The 17,495-nt window shown below is 37.2% G+C and overlaps 1 protein-coding gene across 1 annotated transcript in view; it reads left to right on the top strand.

Annotated features, from left to right (window-relative positions):
* Positions 1 to 1,982: 1,982 nt before the first annotated feature.
* The window catches only part of myo3b (myosin IIIB), a 212,167-nt gene continuing 196,654 nt past the window's right edge, over positions 1,983 to 17,495 (top strand). The window contains exons 1-2 of the mRNA XM_089132995.1: positions 1,983 to 3,685; positions 3,926 to 3,962. Coding sequence (XP_088989121.1) covers positions 3,679 to 3,685; positions 3,926 to 3,962 — 44 coding nt within the window. The 5' untranslated portion in view covers positions 1,983 to 3,678. The remainder of the gene's footprint in view (positions 3,686 to 3,925; positions 3,963 to 17,495) is intronic.

Below are 17,495 nucleotides of genomic sequence, written 5' to 3'. Positions count from 1 at the left end.
TCTACCTTCGGAAGACTCACTAAACGAGTTTGGCGGAATAAGTACCTGTCTGTCCGAACTAAAATCAGAATCTATAAAGCCTGTGTTCTGAGCATTCTCCTCTACGGAGCAGAAAGCTGGCCAACCTATCGCCCACAAGAAAGTAGACTCAGTGCTTTTCACACCAGAAACCTGCGGTTCATCATAGGAAAAACCTGGGAAGACAAGATGACAAACGAGGAACTCTTTAAGATAACTAATTCAGGACCTCTATCATCTAGGCTCAAATTTATTCGTCTTAGATGGGCAGGACATGTAAACAGAATGCCACCTTCCCGCATCCCTCATTCTATCCTCCATGGCGTTCTGGAAGAGGGAACTCGTCACATTGGAAGACCAAAGCTTCGCTTTAAAGATGTACTCAAGCGAGATCTTGTGGACTTTGGCATTCAACCTGAATCATGGACCGTAGCATCAAGGAATCGGGATCAGTGGAGGGCTCAACTTCACAAAGGAAGACAACTAGACCACGCCAACAACCTTCTAAAGTTGAGGGAAAGACGGATGAAGTTAACCAACATGGACTAATGTGAACTACCCAAGCATTGTCATTCTTGACAGACGCATGCCTACTACTACTACTGGTTTGTTATAAACGTTAGAGATGTAGTTATAACACAGCATACTTATGAATAATAAGTGTATAAATAAGTAATCATCCAGATAATTATAGCTACGTTAATAACGTTTGTAAGAAACCAAACCGTTTGTAAATACGTCAAGATTTCAACGAGATAAGAGTATTTGTGTTAGTGCTGACCACTCATCTTACATCAGCTTACCTGTGACAAGATGGCCGCCGGTGATGACGATAGAAACTCTGCCTTAAGACATCTAGCCTTTATATAGATATCTATGGTTGATAGGGCAGACATTCGAATGAGGGCACTTGATCTGCCTGAGGTTATATAGAGGCACCAAAGTGGCCGGAGCCACCCTGGATGGGTTTTGATAAATGCACTCATCCCTGACCTTGGGCGGTCGTGTCAGCTCTCGTTTGCCTGGATTAGCTCTGGAATTGGAGTTATCCAAGTACCGGTTGGAGCGATCAAAGGAACCATAGCTGATTTAATGAGCCATTCGTGTGCACTTAGACATGCATGGCTTAATCTTTGATACAATATGCTACTGGCAGGATCAAACAGGTAGCCCTGGGGACAGAGAACTTCCTACTCGCATATCTCGCTCCACTCGTGACATTTACTCATCTCACTTGCACAAAATCAGATATTCCTCAAAATAAATAAAAACAGTGAAAGCAAATATTCACAATGCATCTAAATGCAGAAACGTAATGCAAATAGCAGAAAGATCAACAAACTGCCCCTGATTAAAAAAAAAACACCAGCAAATTAAGAAAGCATCTCCATCTACAAGCAGTGTTGGGAGTAACGCATTACAAAAGTAATACATTACTGTAACATATTACTTTTTGCTGTAACACAGTAGTGTAAGGCATTACTAATCAATTTTCAGTAATATTTTACCCGTTACATGTTCAGTCAGGCTTGTATTACAGTTGTATTACAGTGTATTTTACTTCTTAAAGGCAACAGACTATGTGAAAGTTTTAAAGCAGTCTTTTTGTGCCAGTTCAGAGCGGTCGCGTCTGTAACATTGTTTTTTCCTCATAAATGCGAACACGAAAACTAAAATGCCAACCCCTCCTCATCCGATTTGCGCAGTGTAATTAACAGAATTACAAAAAATATATTTTGCCTCCTATTTTTTTTTGTCACGCATGAATGTGTGTCTTTTCCCTAATATTAAAAATAAAACATAGACTGATATTTGTCTAATGTCTGTCCTTTAAGGAAATAGCCTATATACGTTTCAATACATGAGAATTTTTATTTCAAGTTTTGACTGCAAATGTCATGTCCATAATGCTGGACTTCCCCAATTTTAAATAATTTATCCTCAACTACAGTAGTTTTGTGGTGTAGGTCTACGTATTTTATAATGTTAACTTCAAATAATACTAATAGCCTAATTTAAAGATAAGGCAGCATTGGATCTGGACGGTAAGGAGAATAACGCTGGAGTTGGAAGAGGTGTGTCGTGATTCTGTAGGTTCGTGGATCTGAGTCGTGTGGCGAATCGCGATTTCGGTTTCATTTTGCATATCGTTACAGCCCCAAAGTTAAGTACTACTTAGATATTTTGGTGAAAGTAACTCAAAAGTAATACATGAGAAATGTAACGCATTACAATTCTGAGACAGTAATATTGTAAGGTAATGAATTACTTTTAAATAACAGTAACAAGTAATACCTAATGTATTACAGTTTGGAAGTAACTTGCACAACACTGTCTACAAGTGTGTTGCATATCCAGATGGGTTTTTGAAAGTCTGAAACATAAAATCGTAGTTTTTCCAATCTGATTCAAACCATATTTGGAGGTGGTTTGAAACACGATTCCAAGCAGATTTTTACAGATGCGTTCCAAGCGTTTTGAGTTTTTGAATCAATAAACCAATTGTTTCGCAAAATGATTCACTATTTCAAAACGCCACACGTTGGAGACACCTGGTCAGAATGGTAAACTGCCAAAACATGCATTAAAAATAACTTTTGCAAAACCTATTGAATTGTTTTAATTTAAGGAGTAATCTATGACAAGAAGGCTAACATGTTCCCTTTAAGGCTAACATGTTAATTCTAAATAAAAAAATGAAATATTGATTTCATGGCGACTTTAATATACCGCAAGTGTAGCAGAAATGAATGTTGCTGATGTTTGGTAACTGACCGCATCATATTAATGAGAGTCTTGTCTTTTCTCACGAGGGTTAATTGTGGCGACTAGAGACTCTGGTTTATCTAGGCCGAGAGAGAACATAATGACCTTTTCTGTACCAATTAGTTACAGCGGATAATATGAGCTCTGTGACAATTTGTTTTCTAATGTATTTTTTGCAAAAGCTAAACAAATTTCTCGTATGTGACATTCAAAACAGCAGTCGATTCACTGCATTAGTTTCACACTTTGCTAAATGTCTACCATTCAGTTGTCTAATGGCTCAATCTTCAATGATGTCGTGCTGCGGGCGGCCCAGAAACCAAACCCCTGTAAACATGTTTGTGCTCTGAATGGAAAGTGGGTTGGCAACACAATAGCTGCCTGGATGACACACTGACCAATTCACCGCCTACATTTTGCATGACATCATGGTGTATTAGTTTGGCAAACTGGATTTGTTTGGACTGGCAATTTCTGTTTATGCAGATTTTTTCCAAAAATGCGTTCTGATGGATGCATAATATGTTGATGCCGCATCTGCAGTAGGTATCGGTATTATCTGAAGTAGGTTATTATTATTATTATTATTAGGACCATTGAGTTGTTTTTTGCATTTTGACCTTACTTTAATGACAAGTAAGATTCCAGCTTCACATTTAAAATGCTTTTTACAGTGTTTTTAATGTTATTTAAATCATCATACAGTTTTTTGTAAGTATAGAGTGTGTATTATATGGCACCGTGCTTGAGCTGTCAGGTGTGTGCTGGGATTGGTCATGTGTGCACTTCCTCTCTGAAACGCTCACACAGGAACTTATCAAATTCTAGTGAATTATTAACCTCAGGAGAGCTAGGAAGGTTTGAAAATCACATCGGATATGTCAGAAACCAGCCATGGCAGGTAGGTCTTCTCTGAATGATTGTTTTAGCAGGTCGAAAAATAATTTGAATGGAAAGACAAAGCCATTAGTGCAGTACAAGGCCACAAAGTGATAGAGACATGACTGTAAGTGATGTGCTGAGAGATTCAGTGAGCTGGGATGGGTTATTTGAGAGTCTACAGAACAGCATCTAGAAAACCTGAGCTAGTGTTCACTGAACATACGCCTTTGTTGAGTCTAATTATTCAACGTCCTTACAGGAAATGCCAATGGAAGAACCGATGCGGTCCAAAGCAGGTAAGAACACAAAAAAATGCATTAAGTGTCTTAAATGTGCATTAAATGAACTTAAATGTCTAGCATCTTAGAGGAAGAGTTTTTTATTGAATTCATATGGCCTAAGACAACTTCAAGGGCAACTTGCTTCATATTTGTTATATATATATATATATATATATATATTAGGGCTGTGCAAAAGTTAATTGCGATTAATCGCATCCAAAATAAAAGTCTGTTTTACATAATATATTTGAGTGTGCTGTATATAATTATTTTGTATATATAAATACCTATGCATGCATGTATATATTTAAGAATTATTTGCGCTTAAATTTTGTATATATATATATAAAAATACATAATCTATATTATATAAATATAAATATTTTTTATAGGAATAACACATTTTCTTAAACATATACATGCATGTGTGTGTATTTATATATACAAAATAATTATATACAGCACACACAAATATACTATGTAAACACAGACTTTTATTTTGGATGCGATTAATCGCAATTAACTTTTGCACAGCCCTAATATATATATATATATATATATATATATATTAGGGCTGGGAAACGATTAATTGCGATTAATCGCATCCAAAATAAAAGTTTGTGTTTACACAATATATGTGTGTGTAGTGTCTATAATTATTTTGTGTATGTAAATACACACATATGTATATATTTAAGACATATGTGTTGTTAATATATCAAATATTTATATTTATGTATAATACTAATTTTGTATAAATATGTATAATATACATGCAAATATTTATTAAATATATACATGCATGTGTATGTGTATTTATATATACAAAATAATTATACACACTACACACACATATATTATGTAAACACAAATTTTTATTTTGGATGCGATTAATCGCGATTTATCTAATTTACATATAAATATGTATTTTTATTGCATTAGATGTGTGATTAGTTCCCCTTGATGCCATTTAGACATTTTTACGTCTCCATACTATTACTATACTATTTTGGAGTGACTGTGTTTCTGTTTGAGTCTCATTTGGCATATTACTCTAACTTACCTAAAATGTTCTCTGGTTTAAAATATTTTTCCCTCATATATTGCCTGACTAAATTTATTGTGTTACTCTTGAATGGAGAGGTGCATTGACTTGATGCTTATAATTCAAATTACATGTCAAGGACTGCATTGATAATGTCTTTAGAAGTGAGATGTATGGTCTGATGAGTGCATCATGTTGCGTGTATGTGTGCGTGTGTGTTTACCCTGTGCTCAGCGGGCTGGATAACTCTGAGGAAACACAGAGGCCAGAGTTTTATCATCTCCATGGCAGAATATGGTGAGAGAGAGACTGGGGTTCTTCACTGTGCTGATGTTTAATATGCATCACACACAAAACTGAAGAACATACATCTCTGCACTGTACCTAAAACTTGCATGTCAGTGGTTGCTTCCAATTCTCTGGTTTACATTGGCATTGGTAATCAGATCTAGCTAGCATCACTTTTCCTCCCTCATCCCAAGGCGTCATATAACTGACGTCTTGGGACGTGTTTTGACCATACGTCAACATCCGCCTTTTTAGGGTACCCTTAAACGTCGGTTAGATGACGTTATCGGATCCTTAACCTACCCCGTCACCTAACCGACGTTAAAGGTAAAGCGTCAGTTGTATGACGGCCCGGGATCGTCATGTAACCGACGTTTAAGGGTACCCTAAAAAGGCGGATGTTGACGTATGGTCAAAAGACGTCCCAAGACGTCAGTTACATGACTTCTTGGGATGAGACTGTGTTATTTCCTCAACCAACTAAATCAAGAGATATTAAGCCTTGGGCTGAGTGCAATGCCTGATCAAAAATAAAATTAAATGAAATAAAACCACTTTTGTTACTAGTTGCTTGTCTACCTGTTTAGTGGAAGAATTCAACTGCAAACACACTAATTATTGTTATTATTATTTAATTTGACCATTTATTGTTTCAGCTATATCATGGGATATGCCCTATATAATTTAACATTTTACTTTAAAGCAAAGTATTGTAATTTACTATTTGTTAAAATAATGTGCATGCAAGGCTACATAAATGATCAAGCAGTGAAGTTTTTTTAGCCAGTGGGATCCCAGATAGCAAACTGACATTGAATCAACGTGGTAATATGACATCGAAACAACGTTGATCTGACATTGTTTTGCTCATCGAATTAACGTTGGACCAACGTCAGACACGTCATTCTTTCAAAACTAATGGAAAATCAACTTGAAATCAACGCGTTGTTTCAACGTTATGAAAGCAAACCAATTTTCGATTTTCATTTAGCTTTGAAGAATGCCGCGTCTGACGTTGGTTCAACGTTAATTCGATGAGCAAAATCAACGTTGTTTCAATGTCATGAGAGACGTCGTTTCCACGTTGATTCAATGTCAGTTTGCTGTCTGGGATCATAGCAAATTTAGTCATGAAAGCATACATGGATAGATACACACTTTAAAAATACACGTCAATAGAACGGTATGATACAGTATTATTTTACTATGTCATATAATTTGTGTGGATGTTCAATAGGCCAGGGTTATATATATCAATAGTTGTTCCCTTCTCTTAAATCAAATAGAGGGGGAAAAAAATAATGGCCATGATTTACTTTATTTTTTTTAAAAAAGGAATGAATTTTTCAAAAAACAAGGGAATAAATTATCATGTCCACGTTTTAGTAAAAAGAGGAAACAAATTATTATATTGTACGGCCAATTTACTTAAAGGTGACATTATTCCCCTTTTCACAATATAAATCTAATATTCAAAAAAATACAAATAAAATAAAATTAGGACCCTCTTGAAAATGAGATGTTACATCTCAAGGGGCTATCCTGTCAATAAATTCAAATATAAATATAAATCTATGGTGTCCCCAGAATACAGGATACAGGAAAGATGTGATGGTTCATATGCGCTCTCGGTCTCAGTACGGGTCGATCTGTCAGTGGTCAGCGTTTACTGGTAGACGGCACGGTCTATCACATCCCCATAACAGGATTACAGCGGACAGGAGTGTGACCTTCTGCCCTGAATGAAGTCAAGCCGCCTCAGTCAGTGTGTGTGAGGGGAGGTTAGAAAATAAGATTATCTTGTAAGACCTTCCTTCCCTCTGTCTATGCAGCCAACTCTAATTTCACTTACACACTCACCTGGCCAGTTCTGCCACGCTTCTCTAGAAACCAGCGCTGCAACTGCAAGTTATGCTGAGTATTCCTAGTGGATGTCTGGGTTTTGTGGTGGTGTTGTTGTGTGGGGGTGGCGTGTAATGTAAACCCATCAGACTCTGCGTGAGGTGTCTACGGCAGGTTTACCACACCGAGAGAGAGAGAGAGCGCCAGGCCGGTGTTATGTGGTTGCTAAGGTGTTGTTAGCGAGTGTTTTTAGTGCTCGGCAAGTGGTTGCTATGGCAGTGCTCAGTAATAAAGTTAAATAAAGAAATGCAATTCTGGCTTAAAGGGTTAGTTCACCCAAAAATGAAAATTAAGTCATTAATTACTCACCCCCATGCTGTTCCAACCCCGTAAGACCTTCGTTCATCTTCGGAACACAAATGAAGATATTTTTGATTTAATCTGAGGGCTGTATCACTCCTCCATTGGCTTCCTAAGGGACTGGCTCTTGACGGCCCATAAAGTCATTAAAGAAAAGGTTTAAATATTCCATGTGCCTACAGCGGCTCAATTATAAGTTTATCAAGCGACGAGACTACTTTTTGTGCGAAAAAAACATAAATAACGACTTTATTCCACTATTCCATTACTTCCTTATGGGCGCATGCGCGAGAACTGAGACGAGGACGTTCTCATTCGTCTACTTCTTGTTACCGGCTGCTCACCGCTTAGGAGTTTTACCGCCACCTACCGTATAAAATGAATGATGATCCATATATAAGGCGCTCCGGATTATAAGGAACACTGTCGTTTTTTGAGAAGATTTGCAAGATTGAGAAGGCTTTTAAGTGCACCTTATAGTGCGGAAAATACGCAAATTGAAAAGCGTATGTACAGCGCGCATCTTCCTCTGCTTGTAAACAGAAAGTTTTGCGCTTCCAGCTATATCAGCACATCATCTTATACGGTAGGGGGCGGTAAAACTCCTAAGCGGTGAGCAGCCGGTAACAAGAAGTAGACGAATGAGAACGTCCTCGTCTCAGTTCTCGCGCATGCGCCCATAAGGAAGTAGTGGAATAATGGAATAAAGTCGTTATTTATGTTTTTTTTCGCACAAAAAGTAGTCTCGTCGCTTGATAAACTTATAATTGAGCCGCTGTAGGCACATGGAATATTTAAACCTTTTCTTTAATGACTTTATGGGCCGTCAAGAGCCAGTCCCTTAAGCAGTCTATCTAGGACTGATCTAGCTCTCAGATTCAATCAAAAATATCTTTATTTGTGTTCCGAAGATTAACAAAGGTCTTACGGGGTTGGAACAGCATGGGGGTGAGTAATTAATGACTTAATTTTCATTTTTGGGTGAACTAACCCTTTAATCTTCATTTGAAATATATTTAAATAAAACTGAAAGTCCTAGCTCAAGTTATCCATGTAAAGCCTAAAATATGAAGTAATATTCAGATTTTTTTCTAAACAAAATTAATAGAAACTCTAAAAATAAGATTGCATTGTGTGTTTTGTTTTGTATTATATTATATTTGATGCATCAGGATTTTATCGCCCATATGATATAGGAGCTGATATATGGAACTGAACCAAAGCGTCCAATTTGGTGCAGATGCTGATATTTATATGGCCAAAAAATAAGATGAAATTCTGATAGCTTGTGATCTAAATCAATGAGATATTTCTAAATGTACCTAAAATGCATATAAAATATAAATGCAAATTGTAATGTAAAGGCAAAATGCAAATATAAATATTAGTTGTCTCTGTATCTCGTTGTGTCTTGATAAGATGATATTTAAATTAGGGATGCACGATATATCGGCCAGCATATCGGTATCGGCCGATATATGTTATCGTTATCGGCCTGGTAAGAAAATGTGGCCGATATATTAAAGCCGATAAATAATGTATTATTCCCTTCAGCTGAGACACTTGTTGAGCACTGTTTATGTTTTTGATTTTCTTGAAATATTATTGAAATCTCTTTCAAAAAAAATGAAAATATGGTTCGGTACAACATGTGCAGCGCAAATCTGTCATATCGGCTATACAACACTATAATGAGAACATCATTATAATTGTGCGCTTGGGACATGGATTTAATTGTAATACTTTTGTTTTTCTAATCAGGCTCTCAAAATTAGATATAAATTTGGATTCAAGTTTATCGGCCGATATATCGGTTTTCGGCTTTCAAATATAAAGAATTATCGGTTATCGTATCGGCCAAAATTTTCATATCGGTGCATCGCTAATTTAAATGCTTAGTTTTCAAATAAAAGTAACCGTTCCTCAGAAGCCTGATGTATCATATTGATACTCAGGTTAACACAATTAAAAAAATATGATCATATAATTTGTTACAGCCCTTAACATGGACTGAGTGTTCCCGGGGGCGGGGTTTATGTACATTTTGGGGTTGGTGACGTCACTAACCCGGGAGTTACGCCGTTTGTTGTATAGTCCTTTTCTTTAAAAGCAAATATCTTCCTTTGCTTTGAACTTTAAGCGTTGTAACTTTGATAATGTGGTTTATGCTCAAACAGCAACATTACACACTAACTAAAGTTAGAAAAGTGAAATCAAGTGTTACCACCCCTTTAATTTAGTCCTGTAGGTGCTTATGTTGAAATTTCTAACAAAATAAAAGTTATTTCAGTTACACTTTATTTCAAGGTGTTACAGTGTAATCATTCATTTCAGTAACACCGAGTAATAATAATGAACTACATGTACTTAGTATAAAATTAGGATTACGGTTTGGTTTAGGGTTGGTTGCATCATGTAATTATGCATAATTTAAAGTTATTACTATAGTAACTACATGTACACATGTTACCAGTTATTCTTCTATTCTGTATACCCCGTGTACTTGGGAGCTGGAGGGGACATTTTTACTAGGCCTTTTACTTTTACTCGATGACAGAAGGCATGAAGAAGATTGTGTTTACAACAGAAACGTTTTTTAATCCCGAGGTCTCAGAAATGTGTGTATCGATTATGATAGGCTTCAAAAGGGTTGATTGACTATTAGGGATGTGTATTGTGAATGTGATCTGTGTGTATGGGACTGGCACGTGCACTTGCAGAGAAGGAGAGACGGCTCTCTGTTAGCCTTCACTGTACTATTGTGCTTGCTTGTTGTTTTCACTCAGGTCCTGCTTCACTGGTCTCCTATCCCCATGAGAATATGAGCCATAGCAACACAGTCTCTGTTTATGACTGCAGAGACACTGTCATTACCTCGCGTCTTTCACTGGAACTAACACATTGTTCTATTTATAACTTTAAGCACGTTTTTGTTTGTTTTCTGTGTCCATTATGGTTTAAATGAATCTGTTTGGGGGAGCTTTATAAAAAATTAATAGGTTTTACCTTATAGTGTGTGACATTAAAATAATCACAAATCATCCCGTTACATGTGAACACATCATCCGTACATGTAAGTGCTCCTACATATCAAAACATTATGGGAGTTATTCGAGTCACGCGACTGACACACAATTCCCTCCCACCCATGTGCGCCTGTTTGTATTGTACAACTTACTGTCTTTCATATAAAGCTCTTTTATGAATAGATCCATCTGGCTAATGAATATTTAAAACAAGATCATATTACACATTACAACCTAATGAATAATTCATAGAGGCTGATTAGAATGATTTGGGCTTGTAGCAATGACAAACCCTCACATACATTTCAGCAACTTGTTAGGAAGGTCTATCAAATTGAGGTATGTTCTTTGTATGTTCATTTTTTAATGTATTTTTTAAGCTTTTTCATATTTATTACTCATAATTAAAAGATTTTAAGCTATAATCAATGTAATATCCTATATACTTTTGCAGAAGTTAAATTTGCTTGTTTTATGATCTTCATATCGGTGCTCTTTTGTACTGGATTAGAATGTTGTATCTGAGGGGACCGTTATATTTATGGTTATGTAACAAAGTTTTGCAAGACTAGACACCGTTAAGCCTGCAGTGTCATATTTGAGTGTATTTGAGTTTCTTCAGTCTTTGAAACTTGTTAAACTTGTGATGTTTAAATTTGAAATATAAGTATTGCTATAGTCTGTAATTTAATGATCTGTAGAATATATTAGTTGAACTGAGTTGTGGCTTTTCAATAAGAGTACTTGTCTCTCCATGTGTGGGGGGTGAGGTGTGTAGAGGCGAGAGACGGTGAAAGTTAATATGGAAAAGAGCAGATCAGATGATACCTATTGAACTCCACTACACTGACAGATGCTTCAGTGACTCAGAACACATTTGGGCAGCATTAATAAAGCATCCATGCTGTCTTACACACAGCAGAGACACGCCGCAAGTGACTTACACATTCTCAATACTGAAGGCTGCTGTCCGTTTGGTCAGACCTAAATCTTTTCTACACTGTTAAAAACAAAAATCTACGGAGCCCCTCTAGTCCCACTTTGGTAAAAAAAATTAATTATAACTATCTTGTGGCCTCAAGATAGTAACTCGTGGCCTCAAGATAGTAACTCGTGGCCTCAAGATAGTAACTCGTGGCCTCAAGATAGTAACTCGTGGCCACAAGATAGTAACTCGTGGCCTCAAGATAGTAACTCGTGGCCTCAAGATACTAACTCGTGGCCACAAGATAGTAACTCGTGGCCTCAAGATAGTAACTCGTGGCCTCAAGATACTAACTCGTGGCCACAAGATAGTAACTCGTGGCCTCAAGATAGTAACTCGTGGCCTCAAGATAGTAACTCGTGGCCTCAAGATAGTAACTCGTGGCCTCAAGATAGTAACTCGTGGCCACAAGATAGTAACTCGTGGCCTCAAGATAGTAACTCGTGGCCTCAAGATAGTAACTCGTGGCCTCAAGATAGTAACTCGTGGCCACAAGATAGTAACTTGTGGCCTCAAGATAGTAACTCGTGGCCTCAAGATAGTAACTTGTGGCCTCAAGATAGTAACTCGTGGCCTCAAGATAGTAACTCGTGGCCTCAAGATACTAACTCGTGGCCACAAGATAGTAACTCGTGGCCTCAAGATAGTAACTCGTGGCCTCAAGATAGTAACTCGTGGCCACAAGATAGTAACTCGTGGCCTCAAGATACTAACTCGTGGCCACAAGATAGTAACTTGTGGCCTCAAGATAGTAACTCGTGGCCTCAAGATAGTAACTCGTGGCCTCAAGATAGTAACTCGTGGCCACAAGATACTAACTCGTGGCCACAAGATACTAACTCGTGGCCACAAGATAGTAACTCGTGGCCTCAAGATAGTAACTCGTGGCCTCAAGATACTAACTCGTGGCCTCAAGATACTAACTCGTGGCCTCAAGATAGTAACTCGTGGCCTCAAGATACTAACTCGTGGCCTCAAGATAGTAACTCGTGGCCTCAAGATAGTAACTCGTGGCCACAAGATAGTAACTCGTGGCCTCAAGATAGTAACTCGTGGCCTCAAGATACTAACTCGTGGCCACAAGATAGTAACTCGTGGCCTCAAGATAGTAACTCGTGGCCTCAAGATAGTAACTCGTGGCCTCAAGATAGTAATTCGTGGCCACAAGATAGTAACTCGTGGCCTCAAGATAGTAACTCGTGGCCTCAAGATAGTAACTCGTGGCCACAAGATAGTAACTCGTGGCCACAAGATACTAACTCGTGGCCACAAGATAGTAACTCGTGGCCTCAAGATAGTAACTTGTGGCCTCAAGATAGTAACTCGTGGCCTCAAGATAGTAACTCGTGGCCACTAGATACTAACTCGTGGCCACAAGATACTAACTCGTGGCCACAAGATACTAACTCGTGGCCACAAGATAGTAACTCGTGGCCTCAAGATAGTAACTCGTGGCCTCAAGATAGTAACTCGTGGCCTCAAGATAGTAACTCGTGGCCTCAAGATAGTAACTCGTGGCCTCAAGATAGTAACTCGTGGCCTCAAGATAGTAACTCGTGGCCTCAAGATAGTAACTCGTGGCCACAAGATAGTAACTCGTGGCCACAAGATACTAACTCGTGGCCACAAGATAGTAACTCGTGGCCTCAAGATAGTAACTCGTGGCCTCAAGATAGAGTTAGTATCTCGTGGCCACGAGTTACTATCTTGAGGCCACAAGATAGTTATAATTAATTTTTTTTTTACCAAAGTGGGACTAGAGGGGCTCCGTAAAAATCTGTTAAATTTACGGTAAAAAAAAAAAACAGCAGCTGTGGTTGCCAGAAATTTACCGTAAAAAAAAAAAAAAATAATAATAATCCGTAAACACCATCATGGTAACAGACATGAATTTTTTAAAAATGCAATAAACATAAATTTTAACAACATTAAACGTAACATAAAAACCTAATGCACTGACACTGATTAGAAAAAACTCAGAAAAATATTAGTTTTATGACAAAAAAAAATCAAATGTGAAGTGTCATGCTGGGAATTGTGGGAATGTCAATTTATATATATATATATATATATATATATATTTTTTTTTTTTACTGTATATTGTACAATAATGTTCTTTTTCTCTTCCAAAAACTTTTGCTGATAATTGTTAAAATAGATAATTGTTTTAAAATTTTGTGCGCCTACGAGAAGTGCCATAACGCCCATTGTAGGCTACTGGCGATGTTGTGCTGGAAAGTGCGCGCTTCATTTCTTGCACGCGCACACGAACACATGTAACACGCGACGCGCGGTTATCTTTTCCGAGCTGCAGTTTATAAACAACACCGTTGGTCTAAATACCGGTATTTCACTTTCACTTTTTTGTCACAGAACACAGCCCTGGAAGTGGCCGGGATTAGCAAACAAGACACAGAAAGACCACTGATACACTGCTAGACAGACAGAGAGAGAGAACATCAACTTAACTTTACTGTTCTCTGCATCAAACTTGGAGAGAACACAAGTCTACCTGATTGCTGTTCCCACAATTCACTCTCTTTTCGTGAACAGAAGGATAGTTTAGAGTTTAATTTTCTCATCGATATTGTTGTAAACTTTGATTGACGTGCTTTGCCACGAGGGGGAGGCGGGGCCTTGTTGCGTATTGCGCGTGCACGTACACGTACGTGTACAGGCTGATCGGCTCTTTTTTTACAGTCTGTGCTCTGAGCGCAAGTATTTATCTGTCAGTCAGCAACAGTATCTGTCTGAGAATTAGAGCAAGCTGCTTTAAACTTGCTATATCTTACCAGTTATTTTGAAGCCATTAATAAAAGCATAATGTTTAGGGCATATATGTAGCCTATAGGCCTACTTTCACTGCAGGAGCTGGGTCTTCCGCTATTTTTATTTTTATTTTATTTTAAAATATATCAAAACAAACTCGATACTGCCCAGCACCAATCTTAATTAAACTATGTTTATCACTTAAAATAATATAAATGCATAAATCATATTTTTTTTTATAAAAAAAAAAACATATGCTATGTTGATAACGGGTTATTCACAATGAGAAATGTACTTCTTTCAGTTCAAAATTGAATTACAATTCTGCAGCCTGTTTACTACCTAAGTTCAGATGCATTTCAAATCAAGAAAATGTAATTTCTGATTTAAAAGGCATTTTCAATTTCACATGAATGGTGCACAACCACGGTATAATATTCATAGTATTATGTTCTGTTCTGTTTTCCTCGGGTGGTCTGGAAAATGTGTTTCCGTCAAAAAAATAAATAAATAAATAAATAAATAATAAATAAATAAAATAAAAGGACATCAGTCAAAATTCAGCTGCGCCCTCTACCTCTCCAGAAAATAGATGAGGGTGTGAAATATCCATCTCACACGGCACAGTCAAATCATCCATCGGTCTAATCTCTCGTGCTATTCATAATTCTGTGTGTGCAAGGCTCAGAGCCCCCACGGGCAGAACACCATTTACCTTCTCCACTTCAACGTGACCTCAAAATAAACGCTTCCCTCCCTCAGGAGTCTGTTCTGACTGGCAAAATTCATCACATTGATCTGATATATTAGACTCATAGAGCCATTATTTTATTTAAAAACTCTTATAGAGGTGAATATGAGATGCAAGCATGCAAAAGTAAAAGCATCTTCTGCGGTGTGTTTGTCACTGTAAAAAATAATCATGTAAAAAAAAAAAACGGTAAACTACTGGCAGCTGTGGTTTCCAGCATTATACCGTACCAATACAGTGTGTTACTTTTTTTGTTGTTTTATACTGTAGCTGACAATACGGTATTTAGTTGTTAAGTTTAAAAACAGTAACCGCGTATTTTTACGATATGATGCTGGCAACCACATCTGCCTGTAGTTTACCGTTTTTTTACAGGATTATTTTTTACAGTGCTCTTAGCCTTTTATTACAAATGAATGATGGTTGGGAGATTAGTGAGAATCATTATATCACTAGAAGACCATTTATTATTGACCATTACATTATTTTTGATGAAGTGTCATAATTAAACTTAACAGTAACCGTAATGTTGATATTGGCACATTAATTAAAAATAAGCATCTTAACACGAATTTGTCGTTGCTTTACCATTTAAAGTCAGTATTTCAGTACTCAAATCATCCCTCTGTTTTAAACTAAGCTGGAAATCAGTGTGTATTTGTGCCTCGTTTATCATCACCCTGTAGTGAGGACAGACAACGGTCCCAGGGGATTGCAGTCCCTGTCTGTGGTATCTCTCTCCGTACCTCTCTAGATTACGTTCAGGAAAGTAATCAGGAGGGAAAGTTTTGGACATCTTGACTCTAAATGATAAATGAGAGAGTGGTAGTCCCGAGCTACATGTCGGAGTTAATCTCTGTTAAATCCAATCACGGTGAGCTGATTGGGACTTCTTAGAGCGCAGAGATGGGAAAGTAGTATCTGAATCCATCAACTAGCAAAACACGCAGCTCTCTTGCATGGAAAATAATTGTAGACCTTTTTTTCTTTTACTTTTTTTTCTGGCTGGAGCGCTATGGTGACATTTTGTACTCTTGAGAATATTTGTGGGTTATTGAGTGTTTGTTGTTAAGAGGATGAGTCAAAGAGAGGTCATATTCTCCATGTAAGTACGTGCACTATTGTAATTGTGATGATCTTTTTAAACCGTCTTCCCTAATGGCAAACACAGGTTAAGAAGTGAACTAAAGCCTATTATGAACGTAGTTCTCATTCTTGATTTGTTTGTGGATGTGTGTGTTTTGATCCTGCCTGTCAGATCATTACCACTCTGTAACTGAGGACTCATGCCTAACAAAATTAGCTAACACTAATGGTGTACCACAAGGCTCGGGCTTAGGTCCGTTTCGTTTTCTGTAAACGCTATGTGAAATATTTTTAGGAAATAGAGCATTAACTTTCTTTCTAATGTAGAGGATATGTGATTGCAGCTCTAAATCTGGTATTTAATGCAATATATTGAGAGATATTCATTTTCTGGTATGGCTTTTATTTCTCAAACATCAAGTAAAAGATAAAAGCGTAGTTTTATGATTTTGTTGTTTTAAGAATCCTTTTGTGATTATCATAGCCATGTGTTGTCAAGGGTTCTCCAACCTGATGTGACCCCTTAGCTGGTTTAACTTAAGGAGACACATTTTAATTAGATTTACCAAGTGTTGACGTAGGACCATACTTCCAACATGTGTCTTCATGTACACTAACTGTGAAAAGTTTGGATGCATAAAACAATAGTAATGTTAACAAAAATGATCACATGAAGCATTTAAAAGGATAGTTTAGACAAATAATTCTGTTATCATGTATTCTTATACCCACATATTGTTCCGGAATCTGAATGATTTTCCCCCCACAAAATACAAGAGGAATGATGAGCAGGATGTTCTTGCTGTCAAGCTACAAAAATGACAAAAGAGCTTTGTGTGAGGAATGGAAAAATCAAATCTTCCCTTTGCTTTTCCTCAAATGCAATTTTCCTTTTGCACAATTATGAATATGTGTATATTCAAATTTGCCACGTTGGCACATGTTTTGCAAACTGATGTCAAACCTTGTGTGACACGTTTTGATGTGTGAGATTTTAGTATACTCTATGCGAGCGTTAATGAGAGCCCCTGAGTCCTGCAGCAGGGGAAGATTGTTGACTAGTGAATTTCAATCTTTCCATTTTATGGCTTCTGAAAAGTTGAAACATTACACACAATTTGTCATTTTTGTAGCCAATTCTCATTGTTTGAAAAATTCACCACCATCGGTACTGAAAAAAAACAAAACAATTTAAGTTACATGAAATGTTAGTTCAGGCAAGAATTAAAAAAAAAACTAAATAGTACTTTATTCAAGCGAGTAGAAATGAAAGTGTAAATATCAACTTAATAAAATTAAGTAAAAATTACTACACTTTTCTGATACTGGGGTTCCCATCATGCACTGGACCTTGAATAATTAATGAGGTTCATTTTTCACTGGTTTCCAGCTGTAT

The sequence above is a fragment of the Pimephales promelas genome, chromosome 7, assembly GCF_988280905.1.
Source record: "Pimephales promelas chromosome 7, fPimPro1.hap1.1, whole genome shotgun sequence".
In the NCBI taxonomy this organism is placed as follows: domain Eukaryota; kingdom Metazoa; phylum Chordata; class Actinopteri; order Cypriniformes; family Leuciscidae; genus Pimephales; species Pimephales promelas.
Note: the sequence above shows the minus strand (reverse complement) of the source record. Positions and strands in the feature narration are given on the sequence as shown.